This window comes from Thunnus thynnus, chromosome 13, assembly GCF_963924715.1.
Source record: "Thunnus thynnus chromosome 13, fThuThy2.1, whole genome shotgun sequence".
Lineage (NCBI taxonomy): Eukaryota > Metazoa > Chordata > Actinopteri > Scombriformes > Scombridae > Thunnus > Thunnus thynnus.
Window position 1 is genome coordinate 24,701,006 of NC_089529.1, and position 18,119 is coordinate 24,719,124.

At 39.1% G+C, this 18,119-nt stretch overlaps 1 protein-coding gene across 1 annotated transcript in view; it reads left to right on the forward strand.

The window, feature by feature from the left end:
* The window catches only part of tecta (tectorin alpha), a 53,232-nt gene extending 35,363 nt beyond the window's left edge, over positions 1 to 17,869 (forward strand). The window contains exons 21-33 of the mRNA XM_067609169.1: positions 5 to 662; positions 1,345 to 1,544; positions 1,865 to 2,245; positions 4,739 to 5,025; positions 5,387 to 5,667; positions 8,535 to 8,645; positions 9,752 to 9,954; positions 11,443 to 11,606; positions 11,766 to 12,014; positions 13,523 to 13,685; positions 13,775 to 13,859; positions 15,029 to 15,148; positions 15,723 to 17,869. Of these exons, the coding sequence (XP_067465270.1) occupies positions 5 to 662; positions 1,345 to 1,544; positions 1,865 to 2,245; positions 4,739 to 5,025; positions 5,387 to 5,667; positions 8,535 to 8,645; positions 9,752 to 9,954; positions 11,443 to 11,606; positions 11,766 to 12,014; positions 13,523 to 13,685; positions 13,775 to 13,859; positions 15,029 to 15,148; positions 15,723 to 15,826 (3,006 nt within the window). The 3' untranslated portion in view covers positions 15,827 to 17,869. The remainder of the gene's footprint in view (positions 1 to 4; positions 663 to 1,344; positions 1,545 to 1,864; positions 2,246 to 4,738; positions 5,026 to 5,386; positions 5,668 to 8,534; positions 8,646 to 9,751; positions 9,955 to 11,442; positions 11,607 to 11,765; positions 12,015 to 13,522; positions 13,686 to 13,774; positions 13,860 to 15,028; positions 15,149 to 15,722) is intronic.
* The last annotated feature ends 250 nt before the right edge of the window (positions 17,870 to 18,119 follow it).

Below are 18,119 nucleotides of genomic sequence, written 5' to 3' on the forward strand. Positions count from 1 at the left end.
GCAGGTGAATAAGGAGCGTTTGTACCTTCCTCTGAAGCTGGGACCAGGAAAGGTCAACATCTTCACTTTGGGCTTGCAGCTCATCCTGGAGACAGACTTCGGCCTGAAGGTGGCATTTGACTGGAACACTCTCCTTGTGTTGACCTTACCCCGTGACTTCTACAACACCTCCTGCGGCCTCTGCCAGGGCATGCCCTTATCCCCACCCACCCTCACCACCACTGACTGGGGTATGGCCTGGGCAGAGAGGGACATCTTCTGCCAGGTGGGCTGCGGAGACTCCTGCCCACGCTGTGGCCTGGGAGAGAAAAGTGCGCTAAACGATGCCCCTGTCATGGTGGCTGATGCCAACATGAACGTAGGCACTGATGATGGGGCGAACGAAGTCAACACGGGCATACGTTTCCACATTGGAGATGGACTGTATGTGTTTGTGGATGCTGAGGCTGTGAGGCTGTGTGGGCTGATTGTGGATCGAGGAGGTTTGTTTGCACGCTGTCACAGCAAGGTGGCGCCAGCATTCTTTTATCAAAGCTGCCTGCAGGACACCTGTTTGGACCAGGGAGCTCAGGATACAATCTGTAACTGGCTGCAGATCTATGCCAGCACCTGTCAGACCCAAGGAGTGCCTGTTACTGGCTGGAGGAGTGATACACCATGTGGTGAGTACAAGTCTGGGCTGACCTGAATTTTGGTGGTCCAATGGTCTCCTCTTGTACAATAAAAAACATATTTTCTCACTTAACTCTAATAGTATCTACCCATGCAGATAATCCTTTATTTGGGCAAGTTTTAAGATATCTATCTCTGAGATTCCCGTATCCATCCCAACACAATGGAAGTGAATGGAATCTCATTTGTGGTGCTCAAATTACATTAAAAATCATTAGCATCATGTCTTTTGAGAAACAATGTCCCTGTTACTGTGATTGAGCCACAAACCACACTGTCAACAATTTTCACTAGAACAACTTTCTATCAAAGAAATAGTGCCTATGACACATTACTTGATGTCATTTTTCAGTGCAAGGAGCACTACAAACAATTCTATTCAACTCCACTGTTTTAAAGGATGTGGCTGGTGATTTTCTATACTTTTCTTAGTTTATACTCTCAGGGAAAAAAGCGAATAAGCATATAACCCAAAATGTTGAACTATTCCTTGAAACAGCTGCTATAAAGCCACATAAGCGCTAAAAATGGACAAACTCTCCAGTCAACACTTGTCCACAAATAATTACCCCTGAAAAATCAACACTCTGTTAACACCAGAAAATTTCCTGTGTGTACAATGTAGTCTGTACAATCCTTAGCTAATTTCTTTGCCAACCTGCCTACTCCCAGTCCAGAGCTGTCCACCTAACAGCCATTACTCCAGTTGCATGTCGGTTTGCCCGCCCCAGTGCGCCCCAGCCCGTGGCCAGAGGGACTGCAGCCAGGACTGTGTGGAAGGCTGCCAGTGTGATCAGGGCTATGTGCTCAATGGCAAGAGCTGCATCCTGCCTCAAAATTGTGGCTGCTACACTGATGGCAAGTACTATGAGGTCAGTCTGACATCTAGCACTACATGGAATAAACTATATCTAACTATTAAATATATGCAGCCAAAACAGGCTTTTTATTAAAAGGTCTTTTATGATGATGGTGATACCAACATTTTGTAAATGCTAACTCAGGCTGGCATTACAAATCTGCAATAAAACGCTGAACTGAAAAGTTTTGTTAAATGTCAGTTGGGAGACATTTTGCATGAATATATCATGCCTGGATTGTTAAATCAGTTTTGTTGCAAGGTTGCACCAGAATTTTAGTATCAAGATATAGATATTTAGATTTTAATCGAAGAAATCTCTCTTTATTTTAGCCCAAACAGCTGTTTTGGAACAGCGACTGTACCAAACGCTGCCAGTGCATCGGACGAAACCTGATCCAGTGCGACCCAAGGCGCTGCAAGGCAGAAGAAGAGTGCACCCTGCGGTATGGAGTGCGGGGTTGCTTTGCACGGCGCTCCCAACACTGTGTGGCATCTGGCGGTGGAGTCTTCAGGACTTTCGATGGGGCATCGCTGCGGCTCCCAGCCTCCTGCTCCTTCGTCTTGTCCACAAACTGTCACAAGCTGCCCGACCTCTCCTTCCAGCTCATCGCTAACTTTGATAAATGGAGCACGCCAAACCTCACCACCATCTCTCATGTTTACCTTTACATCAATGAGGAGAATATACTCATCTCTGGCAGCACTGTCAAGGTGAGAGAAGCACTGGACCATTTGAGTTTGACAGTATATCACACAGATATTGGAAATGACAGACTGACCTTGCTATAACTTTTACTAAAGAGTTTGACTATATAGCATTTATTCTAAAATTAGATCAATACTACAGTAGATGTTACAGGAAACAGCTAACCACACTCTTCACCTGACTTCTTATTTAAATTCGTATGTGAACTTTGTTGCTCTAAAGCTAATTTACCTGTCAGACCTCTTGCCAAACTTTTAAAGCTGTGCTAATCATTTTTTTCATTTTACCAATGGATCAAATTCCTCAGAGTAATATGAAAGATGTTGCACGTAGCGACAAAGCCACAGAGAACTTCCCCACAGCTACAGTTCCCTCAGTGTTTTGGTTTCATGGCTCGCAACTTTACTGTTTGGCTCAGTCTCTCATCAACCTCATTTTCAGCCACAGCAGGTGGATATTTCTAGCCAAAATCTCAGATTAACCAACTGTACACTACACTGTCCAGTACCACCAAATGGCAGACAAAGTGACTAGCTGGTAAACCTGGTGGAGCATTTAGCAGCCAGAGACATAGATATTTTTCTCAGGAGTTGGTGGAGACAAAAACAAAGCTAGAACAAGAATGAATAATAGATTTAAGTTCATCACTTGACCAAAACATGACTCCAACTTAATGCTAATGTTGCTCTGTGTCTGCTGGATGTATAACCAGACAATGGTTTTCTAGCATGTCAGCCATATCAACTTTAAAAGGCCAGACTAGCTTTAAAGCACTTCTGCTTAATTTTGTAATTTAACAGCAACCACTGTGGTGACAATTATAGGACAACAGTAAATAGTAAAGGCTAAAACACAGTTTAAGAATACCATGAGTAAAGAAGTAAAGTTAGCTAACATTATAAGCTACTGGTCAATTGAGGTAAATTTTCGTTTGTAAGGGTATGTTTTATGTCTTCTTTCAAATGCCACATAGTCCCACTTTAATTGACCTGTTATCTCTATTAGGAGATGTTTTTGTTTACTTGATAATCTCCTCACTTTCTTCTGGCTGTGTGCCATCTGCCGTCAAAGACACCATTATCCAACCTCTTCTCAAAAAACTAAACAAACAGATCCATTTCAAATCTCTCTTTTCTTTCCACAAATACTTGAAAGAGTTCTTACAGTCCAATTTACCAATTACCTTGGCACTGATAGTCTTTTAGAGCTCCTCCAGTTCTGGCTTTAGACAATATAATTCCACTGAAAGTGCACTCACAGAGGTAGTTAATGACCTGCTGATTGCCTCTAACTGTGGTTCCCAATGAATCTTAATCCTGCTCAATCTGTGAGAGTCACTGACCGCATTTCTCTAAATTGCCTGAAGAAGACCAAATTATGTTGGCATCAATGAGAATGCATTGAAGTAGTTCACGCTGTAATTACCAGAACACAGAGTAATTACAGCACCATCTCAGATTGTCACAGTCTTTGCTTCTCGCCACTGTCTTTGTTTTCTGTTATACAGTACACTGCTCAGCTATATCTTTTGAGAATATGAAATCAGTTCATGCAGATGACAGAAGACCTTTCCTTTGTTGTTACATCTCAGCCAGAAGTTGAAACATACAGTATATCTCTATATTGTCCAAAAAACACCCATGTCACCCTGGTAATTGCAATAGCTTGCAGAAATTCAGGTGACATATTTGATTCCTTCCTCACTTTTAACAAACATACTGTAAAGTTTTTCCCTCTCTACAGTGTTTGCCTTTTTTAAACACTGCCGCATGTCATAACCATTATTCTTGCATTGATGTACTTTATATTAAATTACTGTAATGTCTTGTTCTCAGACTTACAATTCTTAACAACAGAACAAAAGAAACACAAAACACAAAAAAGACATTTGAGTATATGACACTATTTCCATCCTCACTTCACTGACTCCCTAATAGATTTGTAATATATATTGAATACAATATATAACAGAGCCAAATATAGTTTTAAGTTGTTGCTTGTGAGAGTTTTTGTACTGTACTCAACTGTACTGGACTGCAACTTGATTAATAGATTAGTTGTTTGGTCTATAAAATGTCCAAAAATTGTGAAAAATATTGATCACTGTTTCCCAAAGCCCAAAGTGACTGCCTCAAAAATCTTCTTTTGTCCCAACCAACAGTCCAAAACCCAAACTGTCATAGAAGACTTGATAAACCAGAAAATATTTACATTTAAGAAGCTGGAATCAGACAATTTGGACATTTTTTTCTTGAAAAATGACTCATGATGATTAATTGATTTTCAAACTAGTTGCTGATTTTTATGTCAATCAAATCTGCAAACAGAACTCAGACTATCACTGGACCAACCTTAGGTGAGAGTAGAGAATTGTCTGAATTTAGCATGTAATGACATGTTATGCTATTTACTGCAATGAATGAAATAATAGTAATTTGTGAGTGTGTGTCTCCTATCTTAAAAGTACCTAAAAATATCTGTTTCCTCTGTCTTCACAGGTCAATGGTACACCAGTATCAGTACCGTTTCTGACAGGGCTGATGACACGTCTGTCCACATCCGAAGGCTTTATTGTCATCGACACGCCCCAGGACATCCAGGTTCGATATAACAGTTTCAACACCCTCAGCATCACAATGGGTCAGCGGCTTCAGAACAAGGTGTGTGGCCTCTGTGGCAATTTCAACGGAGACCCCAGTGATGACTACATAACCTCCAGGGGCAAGCCGGCTGTCAGCGCCCTAGAGCTGGCCCAGAGCTGGAAGACCAACGGTATGCAGAACAGGTGGGTGAGGCTTGGCACAGACATTTGTGATAATGAAATTTGTAGACGGTTTTGAAATGCAACATGTGATTATTGTTTAGTAAAAGATGTTATTGGAATATTCTTCTCATAGTTTTTTAAATCTGTGATCCAAATTTTGGTAGCCAACATATGATTTTGAGTATATTGTTTCATCTTTTTATAAACATAAAACATAAAAGCCACATCTGGATAATTAGTTCTCCTCATTTCTGCCACTGGATACTTTTGAATCGGTTGAATCCGTGTATTCTGTGCCTTCATTCAGCAAGTATTTGCAGAAAATAATAACAGATAATAAATGAAATATTAACTTTGATGGTGGGATGTCTTTCTTCTCTAGTTGTGATGAGACCCAGTATGTGGCTCTGGCCCAGTCCTGTGACAACACAGCAGTGCTGGCGCTGCAGGGTGAAGACGCCTGCCAGAAGTTAACTCAGCTGAAGGGCTTCTTCCAGCCGTGCCACGGCCTTCTGGATCCCCGACCCTTCTACCAGTCCTGCTACCTGGACGGCTGCTATAATCACCGTAAGGCTCAGGTCTGTGGCTCGCTGGCAGCCTACGCCGAGGCCTGCCGCTCTATGGGCACCCTCACCACCAAGTGGATCACCCAGGAGAACTGCTGTAAGGGCACCGCGAGGCACCAGCCTCTCAGACACATGGCATACATACACACATGGCACTTCAAGTCTCTGTAGGGGAGAACGGGGTAACATGAGCCACTTTTTACATTTGATGATTTTACTGCAAAATGAAAGTGTATTTGTTTCAAATAATAGTTACTATATATACCTCAGGTTGTTGTGTGCCCATGGAAATTAAAACAAGTTATCTAATTATTATGGTTTTAGAACAATGACCCATCAAAAAAAGTTGGTCCTATGGCACAACTTACCCCAAGGTTGGGGTAAAATGAGCATGGGGATGGGGTAAATTTAGCGCTCTATGGGTAAATAGTGTTACCATTAAATACTGATATAAAAATTACACAAAATCAAACAAATTTGAGATAATTTTGAACTTTATTAATGCCATCAATTTAACAAAGGCAAAAACTCATACTTTTCAGTAAAATTAAACTGATCTTTGTGTGTTAGCCACAGAAAGAATGTGTGTGTAAATGTGCTTTTGTGTAAACAGACAGGTGACAAATTAAAGGAAAACCTGGTCCAGGTCTGAATGCTTGACCCCTACAGTTAGGGGATCTGGTGGCTCTGTAATGCTTTGGGGGGCATTTTGCTGGCATGGTTTGGGTCCACTTGTCCCCTTAGAGGGAAGAGTCACTGCTAATCAATACAAAGTTGTTCTGAGTGATCAGCGTTATCCTGTGATCAAACATTTCTACCTTGATGGGAGTTTTTTCTTCCAGGATGACTGTAGTGGAAATTTAAGATGAATTCACAGAGAGAAAGTTGTCTTTCAGAGTTTTATTGCAATATCCAGAATACATATTTGCAAGTCCAGATCTCCCAGTTTGCTATTCTGAAGAGATATTGAATGAAGTTCAGTGTTGGTATCAAAACACCAAATGAGGGAATATCTTTTGGATGAATGGTGTTCATCCCCCCAGTAGAGTTTAGAGACTTGTAGAATCAATGCCAAGGTGTATTGACCTTACTAAGACACTTTATGTCGGCTTTTCCTTTAATTTGCCACCCGTCTGTATGTACAGCATGTTTGCATGTGGCTTAAACTTAACATCAGTCAACAATTAGGTATTTATTCATCAACATTGTAATACTTGTGTAGCACGTATCGCTGCTACCGTGTGTTCCCTCGGCATAGAACAACAATACGACAAGTGGGTCACAGAGAACTCCTTTTATTTTCGGCTGTTTGCACACGTTTCCACATAAACAATAGCCACCATGGGCCTGTGGTAACCTGGCTTCTTCTGGCACATGCGGTTTGGTCCCTGGAGTCCCTCAGGCTCCCCAAATAATAGTTCCAGCTTTCGCCAACCAAATCCTGACAGCCGGCCTGTCTGTCTCGTGTGTGTGCAGCCATCTGAGCTCCAGCAGGCTACTGCATTTGAAAAGGAGAGTAAAATTAGTTAACCAGCATCAGCTGTGCTAATCAACTCACCTGGCACTGCTCTCCTGAGCCATCTCCACACCTCTCTCTCCTGCAGCTAAACACCGACCACGCCCACCTCTGCAACTTGTAACCGTGATCAAACATTAACATGAACAGGGTCTCTAGTCTCTAGAATATCAGAAAATAATTCTGGGGGGTAAATTCAGCCATTGACTCATCTTGCCCCAACATCACTGGCACGTTTTACCCCACAACCTCCATTTTGACAAAACTGTGGCTCAAATCCACAGTTATGCTAAGTTTATGACCTTGTTTTGTTGCTTACATTGTCTTAAATTAACATGTAATAATGTCCAAAACGTATCTATTTTAATTAAGATACAAGACTGATAACTTTAGTAACATGATGAATTCACTTGGCATGACCATTGGCTGATCACTCTCTCCATGTGCTTGAGTCCAAGATGGATTGAGTGATGTGAACTATACTTTCTTAATTTGTGATCACATGATTACTTTTGCTCATGGTTACCTAGATAAAGGGGGTGGCTCATTTTACCCACTGGCTCTATTTACCTCGTTCTCCCCTACAGTAAATCACATTTTTAAAGCTACAACTGAAAAGGTGACTGATTTCAATGCCCTCACTGCAATGTGTGTAATGTAGTTAACACTTCATTCATTCTTTCATGTGCTTGTAATGCAATACAACCAAACAATAAGACCAAGAGAGGAATACATATATTTTTATTTTTGCAGTGACATCACAAATTTCACAAAATTTGTGCAATTTAGGTAACTGACTCAGTCTTGTTTTTAGCCCTAAACTCTCAGCTTAGCTGAAGTTAACCTGAACAGTCTGTAGGTCTTTAGCTTTGTTTGCTAGCTTCCTAGCAGCAGGCTAATTTAGCTGCAGGTAACATATGAATATTCCACTCTATTAATGCTACCACTTTCCCTTTTATTGTTGTATTATATTATATTCCGTATTATCTAAAGACAGAATTGAACTGATTTACTAGAGGTGAAAATATTGGATCTTATTAAAGTTAATTAATAATTAATCTATAAAGATTAAGACTGTGTTGAGTTTTTAAGGGTGCCATGTTGGCCTCTACTGTGGCCACCAGATTGTGCTTCCTCAACAAATTCTCCAAACACTTGGTTATGTTATTTTTTAGTCTTGGCATAAGATTTAAAGTAAGGGTTAGGCCTATTGTGATTTTGGACAAACTCTCATTTTTTACTTCAAATAACAGACAAACTACTCCACTTTCTTTTAACATTTTTTTCTTTCTAACAATACGCACCACTTCCACAAAAGTTAACTGCAATTTTAAACAATGTTTTTGCATCAGCCGCAGTTTGACTGGTTATTTAGCGTACCCTATGTACTGTATGTTTAATGAAGCCTTGTGTGTGACAGCTAACATTGTGTGTGGACCTGTCTTTAGCAGAATGGATCTATGACCCCTGTGCAGGAGAGATCTGCACAAACTTCACCTGTGAGCTGGAGAACGGAGGCGACCTCTGTGGCTGTCCTGAGTTACCCACCAGCACTGGAGGTGAGTGCTTCGTATTGCACCAACGTCATATCATCCACCCCCAGCTTTAATCCTGTCTGTTTGAGTACGCTGTAAATGATACTTTGACATTAACAAACTCTGAAATATATTATTGTTGGCATACCTGTTGGCCTGATTTTAATGGAAATGAGTAGAAGGTAATATTGAATATTTTAAGCACTACCTTACCTAGCATCTGTTGCATTTTCCTGGGCTTTGTTTTTCATATGTAGCCTGGCTCCAGACCAGGTCTATTAAAAATGCAGACAGACGGTGCATCCTGGTAGCCTGCTGGTTGGGACGTGTGCCACATATTCACAGTGACCGCAGTTCAATTCCAACCCTGTACCTTTGTTGCAAAAAATAAAATAGCAGCTGTGCAAGTTGTTGTAAGTCGACTTATGGAAGTAACTCTTGAACTTCCATCATCATGAAGAATGTTAAGTATAACGTCTCCTAGCAACTGCTATCACATCTGCAGGATGGATACATCACTCAATACTGATACTGGGGGCAAAAGTGAAAACAAAATACCCAACCTCCTAAAAAATTTGGCTAACATGAAGATGATTTCAGGCTGAATGTATTCAGTGAGACAAAATGGCAATTCAGCCAGACTATTGATGATAGCTGATCAATTCTTTTTTCATTTCCCTTTAAATTATTCTCAGAAATAACCATATTAAACATTATAAGCTTCTAAAAATCTCAAATGATCTAAAATTTAGAGTCATCTGTCTCAAATGATCTTCTATAGGTTTTGGTAATTGATCAGTTACCTCTAAGTCTAAAACCCATTAACACTGCGTCACTTGTTTTTACTGAATCCATGCTTGTGAACTTGTTTGTACATGTTAAAATTTGCAAAATGATGCTTTTCCATAATATTTCATATTAAAATCACACTGCTGTTGTAATTTGCACACATATTGTTTAAACTCTCCCAGTTTTTAAAAATAAAATCCCACCATACTTCTACAAATTATTCAGCAGTTAAATGTCATCAAGTAAAGGCTAAATATGTATAATAATGAGTTTAACCATTTTGATATAAATAAATATCCAAAAACATGTATTCAGTGTCGATGTCTGTCTGTTTCTGGCAGGTGATGATGACATCATCCAGGCGGAGGTGACATGTAAACATGCTCAGATGGAAGTTTCTATCTCCAAGTGTAAGCTTTTCCAGCTGGGCTTTGAACGGGAAGACGTCAGGATCAACGACGAGCACTGCAATGGCATCGAGGGAGAGGATTTCATCTCCTTCCACATCAACAACACCAAAGGACACTGCGGCTCCATCGTACAGGTCAGTGAACTAACATATTGATTCATGGTCGTCATTGCTATATTAGTGTTGACTGTGCTGATTGCTCTCTAGCTGGATCCCCTTTTTCACGTTGTTTCTTTGCCCCATTTGGTTTCTCAACCGCTTACCAGTTTAGATGACGGGCTACCAAACTTTCATCCATAATAATCTCACTCGAAGGTCTTGTTTAACTTCAGACATTCTTGCATTTTTAAAAGGTGCTACAGTATGTATATTCTTGTCCTTAAAGTAACCATTGCTAATAAAATGGTCTCTTTTATCATCTCCACATGGCATTTTACATAGTGTGCCACTTTGTTGAATTTGGCCTTTAAAGTACAAATAAGGAAAAATTTACTTTGCATTGTTTTTCAAGGCTAGAAGTTTGTGCTTTCAATCCTTATGCTAAATTATGCTAAGCTAGGTTAAATATGTCCTAGACCAATCTCTGTTCAGGGCGCAATTTAAATCAAACTCTAAAGAAATAGTTCAACTTTTTGCTTTTTTTTTTAGAGTGAGATTGATATCTCATGTCTGTATTGGGGTGTAATTAGCCTAGCTTAGCATAGGGCTAAAAACAGGGGGAAACTGCTAGTCTGGTTCTGTCTGTAGTGACAAAATATAGCTACCAGCACCTCTAAAGCACACTCAACACTTTGTATCTCATTGGTTTAATCCATACACAAAATTTAATGGTACGTTACATGCCATAAATATACAATGGCAAACAATGATGGACACAGTGACTGTGACAAATTCTCAGGCAGGCAGGTTTGAAAACATCCTAACCCCTGACCCTGTACAGGGACTGTGGATGTATTGTAAGAGCTGGATACCAGACCAAAAATGGCACCTATTCAGTCCAATAAGAATTGCTTGCCTGGTGTATACGCCAAAAATGTTTCTAGTGTCCAGGTTTACTTCCAGGGGTATGTGGCCCACTGAATACACGCAGTCATGTTTCTCCTGCTGGCCTCGCCCGTGAGGGAAGTTTACCAAAACCTATGCTCACCGACTGTATATAGCAGCCTACACTATAGCCACAGACGCTTCACAGAAGTACTGAGTGGACTGATTAACTACTGTTTGCCAAGAAATAGTTCCTGCCTGTTTAGTTACTCCTAAAACCCCAAATTGCCATGTCTATATATCTGTTTGTGTACAGAATAAACAAACAAGATACGTTTTAATCAGTGAGCTTCAGAGGTTTTCGTGGGCATTTTTTTAACTTTAGACAGACCCAGCCTAACTGTTTACCCATGCTTACAATATTTATGCTAAGCTAGGCTAACCACTTCCTGACTCCAGCTCTGAACTTAACGCAGAGACATGACACTGATATCAATCTTCTCATCTAACTCTCAGAAAGAAAGTAAATAAATGTATTTAACTTTAAGTGTACTATCAAATTATAATTGTTTTCCAGCATCTTTGCGTCTTTGTTTGCTGTTGGTCAATGCTCTGAATATCCCTTTATCTCTGTGACAGTCGAATGGCACACACATTATGTACAAAAACACTGTGTGGATAGAGAGTGTGAACAACACTGGTAACGTCATCACCAGAGACAGAACCATCAATGTGGAGTTTTCCTGCGCCTATGAACTGGACCTGAAGATCTCACTGGAGACTGTCCTCAAACCCATGCTCAGGTCAGACATCCACCTCTGTTTTATTACTCAGAGAAAAAAAAAAGATTAACTGTAGTATGTTACCTTTAAATAAATCAAAATGCTATGGCTCAACACAACAACTGGCTACTTTTCTAATCCTCCTTTTCATGTTGCCCTAATTTTTCTACCATCCTCTAGTGTGATTAACCTCACCCTACCAACCCAGGAAGGAAACTTCATCACCAAGATGGCTCTATATAAGAACTCCTCATACCGGCATCCGTACAGGGAGGGGGAGGTGGTGCTCAGTACGCGGGACATTCTCTTTGTGGGTGTCTTTGTGGAAGGGGCAGATGAAAACCAGCTCATCCTCATAGTGAACATGTGCTGGGCCACGCCGTCCCGTCACAGCAGTGACCGACTCCGCTATATCATCATAGAAAGAGGGTAGGCTGGAGGATTTTTCTGTCTTGGACCAACACACACACATCAACACCCATCACACATGCAGACTTTTCTCCTGCTGCAACTAACAATCATTTAAATGATTGATTAATATGTCTGGGGTTTTTTTTTAAACCTAATTGTTAAGCCTATAAAATCTATAGAAAATAGTAAAAACTGCAGAGCCCAAGTTGACGTCTTCAGATTGCTTGTTTTGTCTTAACCAACAATCCAAAAGCCAAAGATATTTGACTTTAGAGCTAATTAGTCAATTAATCGAGTAGTTGCCAACTATAAAATTAATTGCCAACTATTTTGATAATCGATTAGTCTTTTTTTAATAAAAAAGTGTCAAAATTCTTTGATTTCAACTTCTCAAATGTGAATATTTTCTAGTTTATTTAATCTTCTATGACAGTAAATTGAATATCTTTGGGTTGTGGACTATTGTTTCGGACAAAAAAAGACATTTCAGGACGTCACCTTGGGTTTTGAGAAACAGTGATTGATGTTTTCCACCATTTTCTGACATTTTATCAACCAAACCACTAATCGATTATTAATCAAGAAAATAATCCAAAGATTAATCGATAATGAGAATACTTGTTAGTTGCAGCCCTATTTGACTTGCAATTATATAAAACATATTGTACTACACAAAAGGTTTATTTTTCAGACTTTTCTATAATTATTGCTATTTTCTAGTGAAAATAAAACATCTTTGGGATTCACTTGTTGGTTAATATATGCAGCAAGAAGGGTACAGGTAGAGTGGTGAATTTGGATTTCGACCACTTAATCATCATTATTTTTTGCCATAGGTGCAGTGTCACACAACTGTAATTTACATCTATTAAATGCATCTTTTCATTTTACACTATCAATAACTCAATAAACAAAGCTAAGGCTCAGAATGTCTAATAAACACTATACTATTATATCCCTGGAACACTGACACTCTCTTTATGGACATACAGTACAGGCAAAAAAATAAATAAAATTGCTTAAAACTTCTTTTTTGTATATATAAACAGTCCTGCAGCATGTATAGTACCACTCACATGCCACATCATGGCATTTCTGAGTAGTGTAACTTATTCTGAAAATAACAATATACAGCATACCAAGGTAAGACATGTAAATGTAAATAAAGAGAGTGAAAACAGAGCAGAACAGCTACAGGTTAAAAGAAAACACAAAGTTATTTTTAGCTTCTCTTCATCAAGTGATGAGAATATAGACAATAAACTTCTGTTTGTCATGTTTGGCTCCAGTGCTCTTTGTTAACAGTCTAGTTATGTTTGTGGTGATTAAAACAGTCCAATGACATTGACAAAAAGTTAAAAAAAAATGAGAATGTTTTGCAGCTGTATCTTTAACAACACAGCTGGAAGTTGCAGGGATTATTTTTTGCAATAGGAGGTGAAAGCGGTCGCTGATAAAGTCCTACACTCAACAGGACAGTTTACCTTAAAAAACGTTCTTTTTCTTTAATATTTGAATCTCTCCAGTTGTCCAAACATTAAGGACAACACCATCGGTATGGCAGAGAATGGTGTATCACTCACCTGTCGCTTCCATGTGACCGTCTTCAAGTTCATTGGGGATTATGATGAGGTCCACCTCCACTGTGACGTTTCCCTGTGTGACTCAGAGACAAACGCCTGCAAAGTGGTGAGAAATTTAAAAAAAAAACCTGTGTCATAAATCAAAGTGGTGATGAAACATGTCTGCTGTGTAATGCATGTGTGTTGTACATCCAGAACTGTCCACACAAGAGAAGAATGTATTCTGGGGACAGTGACCATAAAGAGCACATATTGAGTGTGGGACCCATCAGAAGGAGAGGTAAGTATGGTCTCACTTAACGAATCAGGTTCTGCTTTAACGAGCTGACCAAATAGTTTTTTGCTCTTCTCTCAGGTTTTAGCTTTAGATAGAGAAGTGAGTTTTAGTGGCTCATTGTTTCTAGTAAACACATGTGACAGGCAAATCTGAAATTTTTCCATCACCATAGAAAATACTCGTTTCAAATTTTCAGGCATTAAAATTGTATATAAGGACACCTGAAAGTTGCAGTCAAGTGATATTAACAGTAAAAACTACAGTAAAATATGCTTTGTGTAACATTACCAGTCACTGACTGAGACCCAAGCCTTAGTTAAACCAATCACAAAAAACTAAACGATAAAACTAATAATAATTCAACAACAGCTTCTTTTTTAGTCTGTAATACTGTAAGTGGCAAGTTGTGAAAGTGTAAAAATACTGTTTTACATTGTAGCGTTCTTTGGCTTTGCCTTACTCAGTGTTTTACATTGTACATGTATCAATAGTTGTCAGTCAAAACATGACACAAACATTTGTTAATTTATGATCAATGGATGAATGAATTCTTGACATCATCCAGTTTGGGTTTGAAAGGTTTCCTTAGCTGAACTCGGAAATGACGGAAATCTGTCGGCTTGTGTTAAAACATCCAAATCACCTAAAAAGAAGTTGCAGTGTTATATGGATTTAACATTAAATTCTGACTCTTTGTGTGATTGGTTTAGACAAAAAAACAGTCAAATTACTGTTCAGAGGTAGATTTGTATGTGGCACTTGTTCTCGCATTTCCAAAAAGGTTTACTACACCCAATGTTTTGAACAGTCAGCTCTGGTTCGTTTAAAATGACGCATAAAATCCCAGTGATTTGTTGCTCACTGATGCAATAAGCAACTAGAGGAAACAAACCACATAGGGGTTTTCCTTTGACATCTGCAGCACATATATTATATCATATCAGAAAGTCATAATTTAATTTCTCATATTACAACTCATTCTCATTAGAAATGTGTAAAAAATAATCTCCCCCCAGCTGATTCATCCCAGAAAGAGACCGACATTTGGAAGACAGATACGATGCTGTCCATGTTCACTGTAAACTTCATAGAAATTATTAAATCCAAAATCTTTTTCCCGCACCCTTCAAAGCTATTCATTTTCATGACTCGCCACTCTGATGTGTCCTCAGAAGCGGACTGGTGTGCGGAGGACAATGGAGGCTGTGAGCAGATCTGCACCAGTAAGGGGACTGGTCCAGTCTGCAGCTGTGTGACTGGGATGTTGCAACGAGACAGGAAAAGCTGCCGGAGTGAGTTCACGCATACACATATAACACACACAGGTGTACAGACAAGGGATTTTAAGGGTCTGTATGTAGCACATCGGGTTTAACTAGTGTTACAACTGTCCAGACCGAACACACAGCGTTTTCTCCAAAGTTCTGCACAGTTCTCAGTATCCAGTAAAGATGCTAATATGTCGTCAATGGTCAGAGAATTGATTGGCAGCTATTTTGATAACTGAATAAGCGTTTTAGTCATTTTTTGAAGCAGAAGTGCCAAATAATTACTGGTTTCAGCTTCTCAGATGGGATGAATTAATGCTTTTCTTTGTCATACATGATAGTAAACTGAATATCTTTGGGTTTTAGATTGTTGGTTGGACAAGACATTTGAAGAAGTCAACTTTGACTCTGGGGAATTATAACGATCACTTTTCACTATTCCCCAATATTTTTTAGACCAAACAATTAATCAAGAAAATAATCGGCAGATTGATTGATAGTTTAAAAAATCCTTAGTTGCAGCCTACAAGCTAAGTAGTATTACATTTTGTAACACAAGAAAAACAGCATCCTCAGTAATTATTTCCTCTTTTCCCAGCTGTGAGCTCGAGCTGCAGCCTTACACCTGTGGTTCTTCTGCTGAGCGTCAGCGCCATGATCTCCGTGTTCCTGGCTCGTGTTCATACTCCTCTTCTCTCCTAACACCCAGTGAGCAAACATCAAACACAGAAAAGACTTGAAGATGCACAAAGTATCAGCATTGATTAGCCATTAGATCAGCTGTGTTCCAGTCAGAAAATCTAGACAGAATATATTTTACAACCACAAATCTTTGAGTCCACATATTACTGATGCAAACTGAAGGTACGTCACTCAACAACAAAAATGTAAGTCAGCTTCTTTGTGTAGCAGCTGACAAGACATACGGTTTAAAAGTTACTCTAATTCACAATTTGTATCAAAATTGGTAAATAATTGGCTTGAAATGATGCTTAGGTGTTTACAGACAGCCCTGATGCTCCACTTCATATCATGTTACTCTTCACCTCCACCTCCTTCATTATTTACATACAGCAGAACACCTCCTCTTGTGATTCATGTGATTATAACATCTTTTGAAATATTCTGAGGGTTTTTCTTTGTAGTAAAATGAATACATTGCAACAGTGTCTTTTTTTATGTCACCACTAGATGGTGCCAAAAAAAGACATTTTGTTATCTACACAAAATGGGTTTCAGCTATGGTAAAGAGGATAAGTTCACAAATGTCAGTTTACATTGAAACAGGTTTTGCTTGCTGTAATCATTCCTCCTGTTCATACTGGCCATTAAGAGATCCCTTGTAAGGAAACTAAAACCATGTGGTTAAGGTTAAGGAAAGAAGATGGTTTACTGCAAGTAAAAACAAGATATGAACCCAGATAACCATTCAACTTTTCAACCTCCACAGCCTTAAACTGGAATTATTCCTCTCTAGAGAGTCACTTGGAGACGTTTTCATGGCTTATTGTTTTATAATATGATGTGTTGTGGACATGGAAAGTGTTCACATCAGAGACATCTTTGGAGAAGCATAATTCCAGCTTGACTTTACACCTCTATGAACAACACATTACATTCTGGATTTCAACTGAACGTTGCCACAGAATCCACAATAGATCCCCCTAAATCTTACACACTGGTCCATGTGGCTGAGGTCCAATCACAATGCAAGCTGGAACAACTCCAGATCTGAACTGGCTAGTTTGATAGAGCTCCTATTACAACCTGCATTTACCCTTATCTAGCTGAGATATTCAGTAACAGATTGCATGTTAATACCAGGTGTCCTGCTCTGAAAGTGTCTGGAATTAAAATATTAATTCCCCTGACTGTCTGTCTGACGGCTTTAACCAGCACAAAGCTGATCTACTTACTTCCTGTTTGACCACCAGACCAACTGCTGAAATTACAGTGTTAATTACACTAAACCAACAAACTCTACATCAGCCTGTGGCAATAAAGACTCTGATTACAAATCAAAATGCAAACAATGGGTGGCCTACATTTATCCTGGATGTCAAAGTGGGGTTTATGAATTGAGTGAGTATTTATGTGTGAGAAGCTTGTGAAATGAATACTCTTTTATTTTAAACTAAATTTTTGGTGCAATAGATTAGTGCCCGTGATGTGTTGTAAAATCAGCTGTGCCATTAAAATATTACATTCCAGTCGTTTCTATATAAATCAGTTATAATGTTCTCATGTCATTGCATTTATTTCTGACACTCCTGCCATGAATATTGATTGATTCTGAACACCAGTTTGGGATGGATATGTGAGGACATAATGATGAGTAGGTGGTCCCTGGTCAATGTTTTCTATTTGGCACTCTATAAATGTTGATATATGTCACCAAACCTCTTGTGTAAACCTTAAGTTGTTTTACTGAAGCCAGCTGAAATTCTCAGTTTTGGATTAGTCATTCAGTAACTAGCCGTTTTTCATAGGGACGCCTGTTTGGCTACCTTCTATGTACAAATGTACAGTCCTTGTCAATTTGGTGGTTTATGTGATGACTTTTATTTTCAGATAATCAGTATCTTCTTTTTTTTTTTTTTTTTTTAATGTTTTAAAACATGACCAAAAGATTTTTTATTCTTTGAGAGCAGCACCGCCCTACCTTTAATAAATGAAGAAGTTCTCAAAGTCAGTGTGAGTCAAGTTTATTTGATGCTTTATTTCACATGGGAAACTTTATTTTATTACCATGAATTATTTTAAATACCACATTGTCAGTTGTATCACAACACACCAAACAGAGCACTTTTTGTATGACATATATTTTAAAAATGAAATGGGTCCTAACTTATGTCCTGTTGCCATGTTTCAGTAGCTGACAGGAAGTAAACTTTGCTGTCTCCTAGCAACGCAGCTTGGACATTCAGACCATGCCTTGTGATTGTGTTCAATTATTTGAAAGTTGCAAACATAAATTTAAATTAAAGATGCAAGC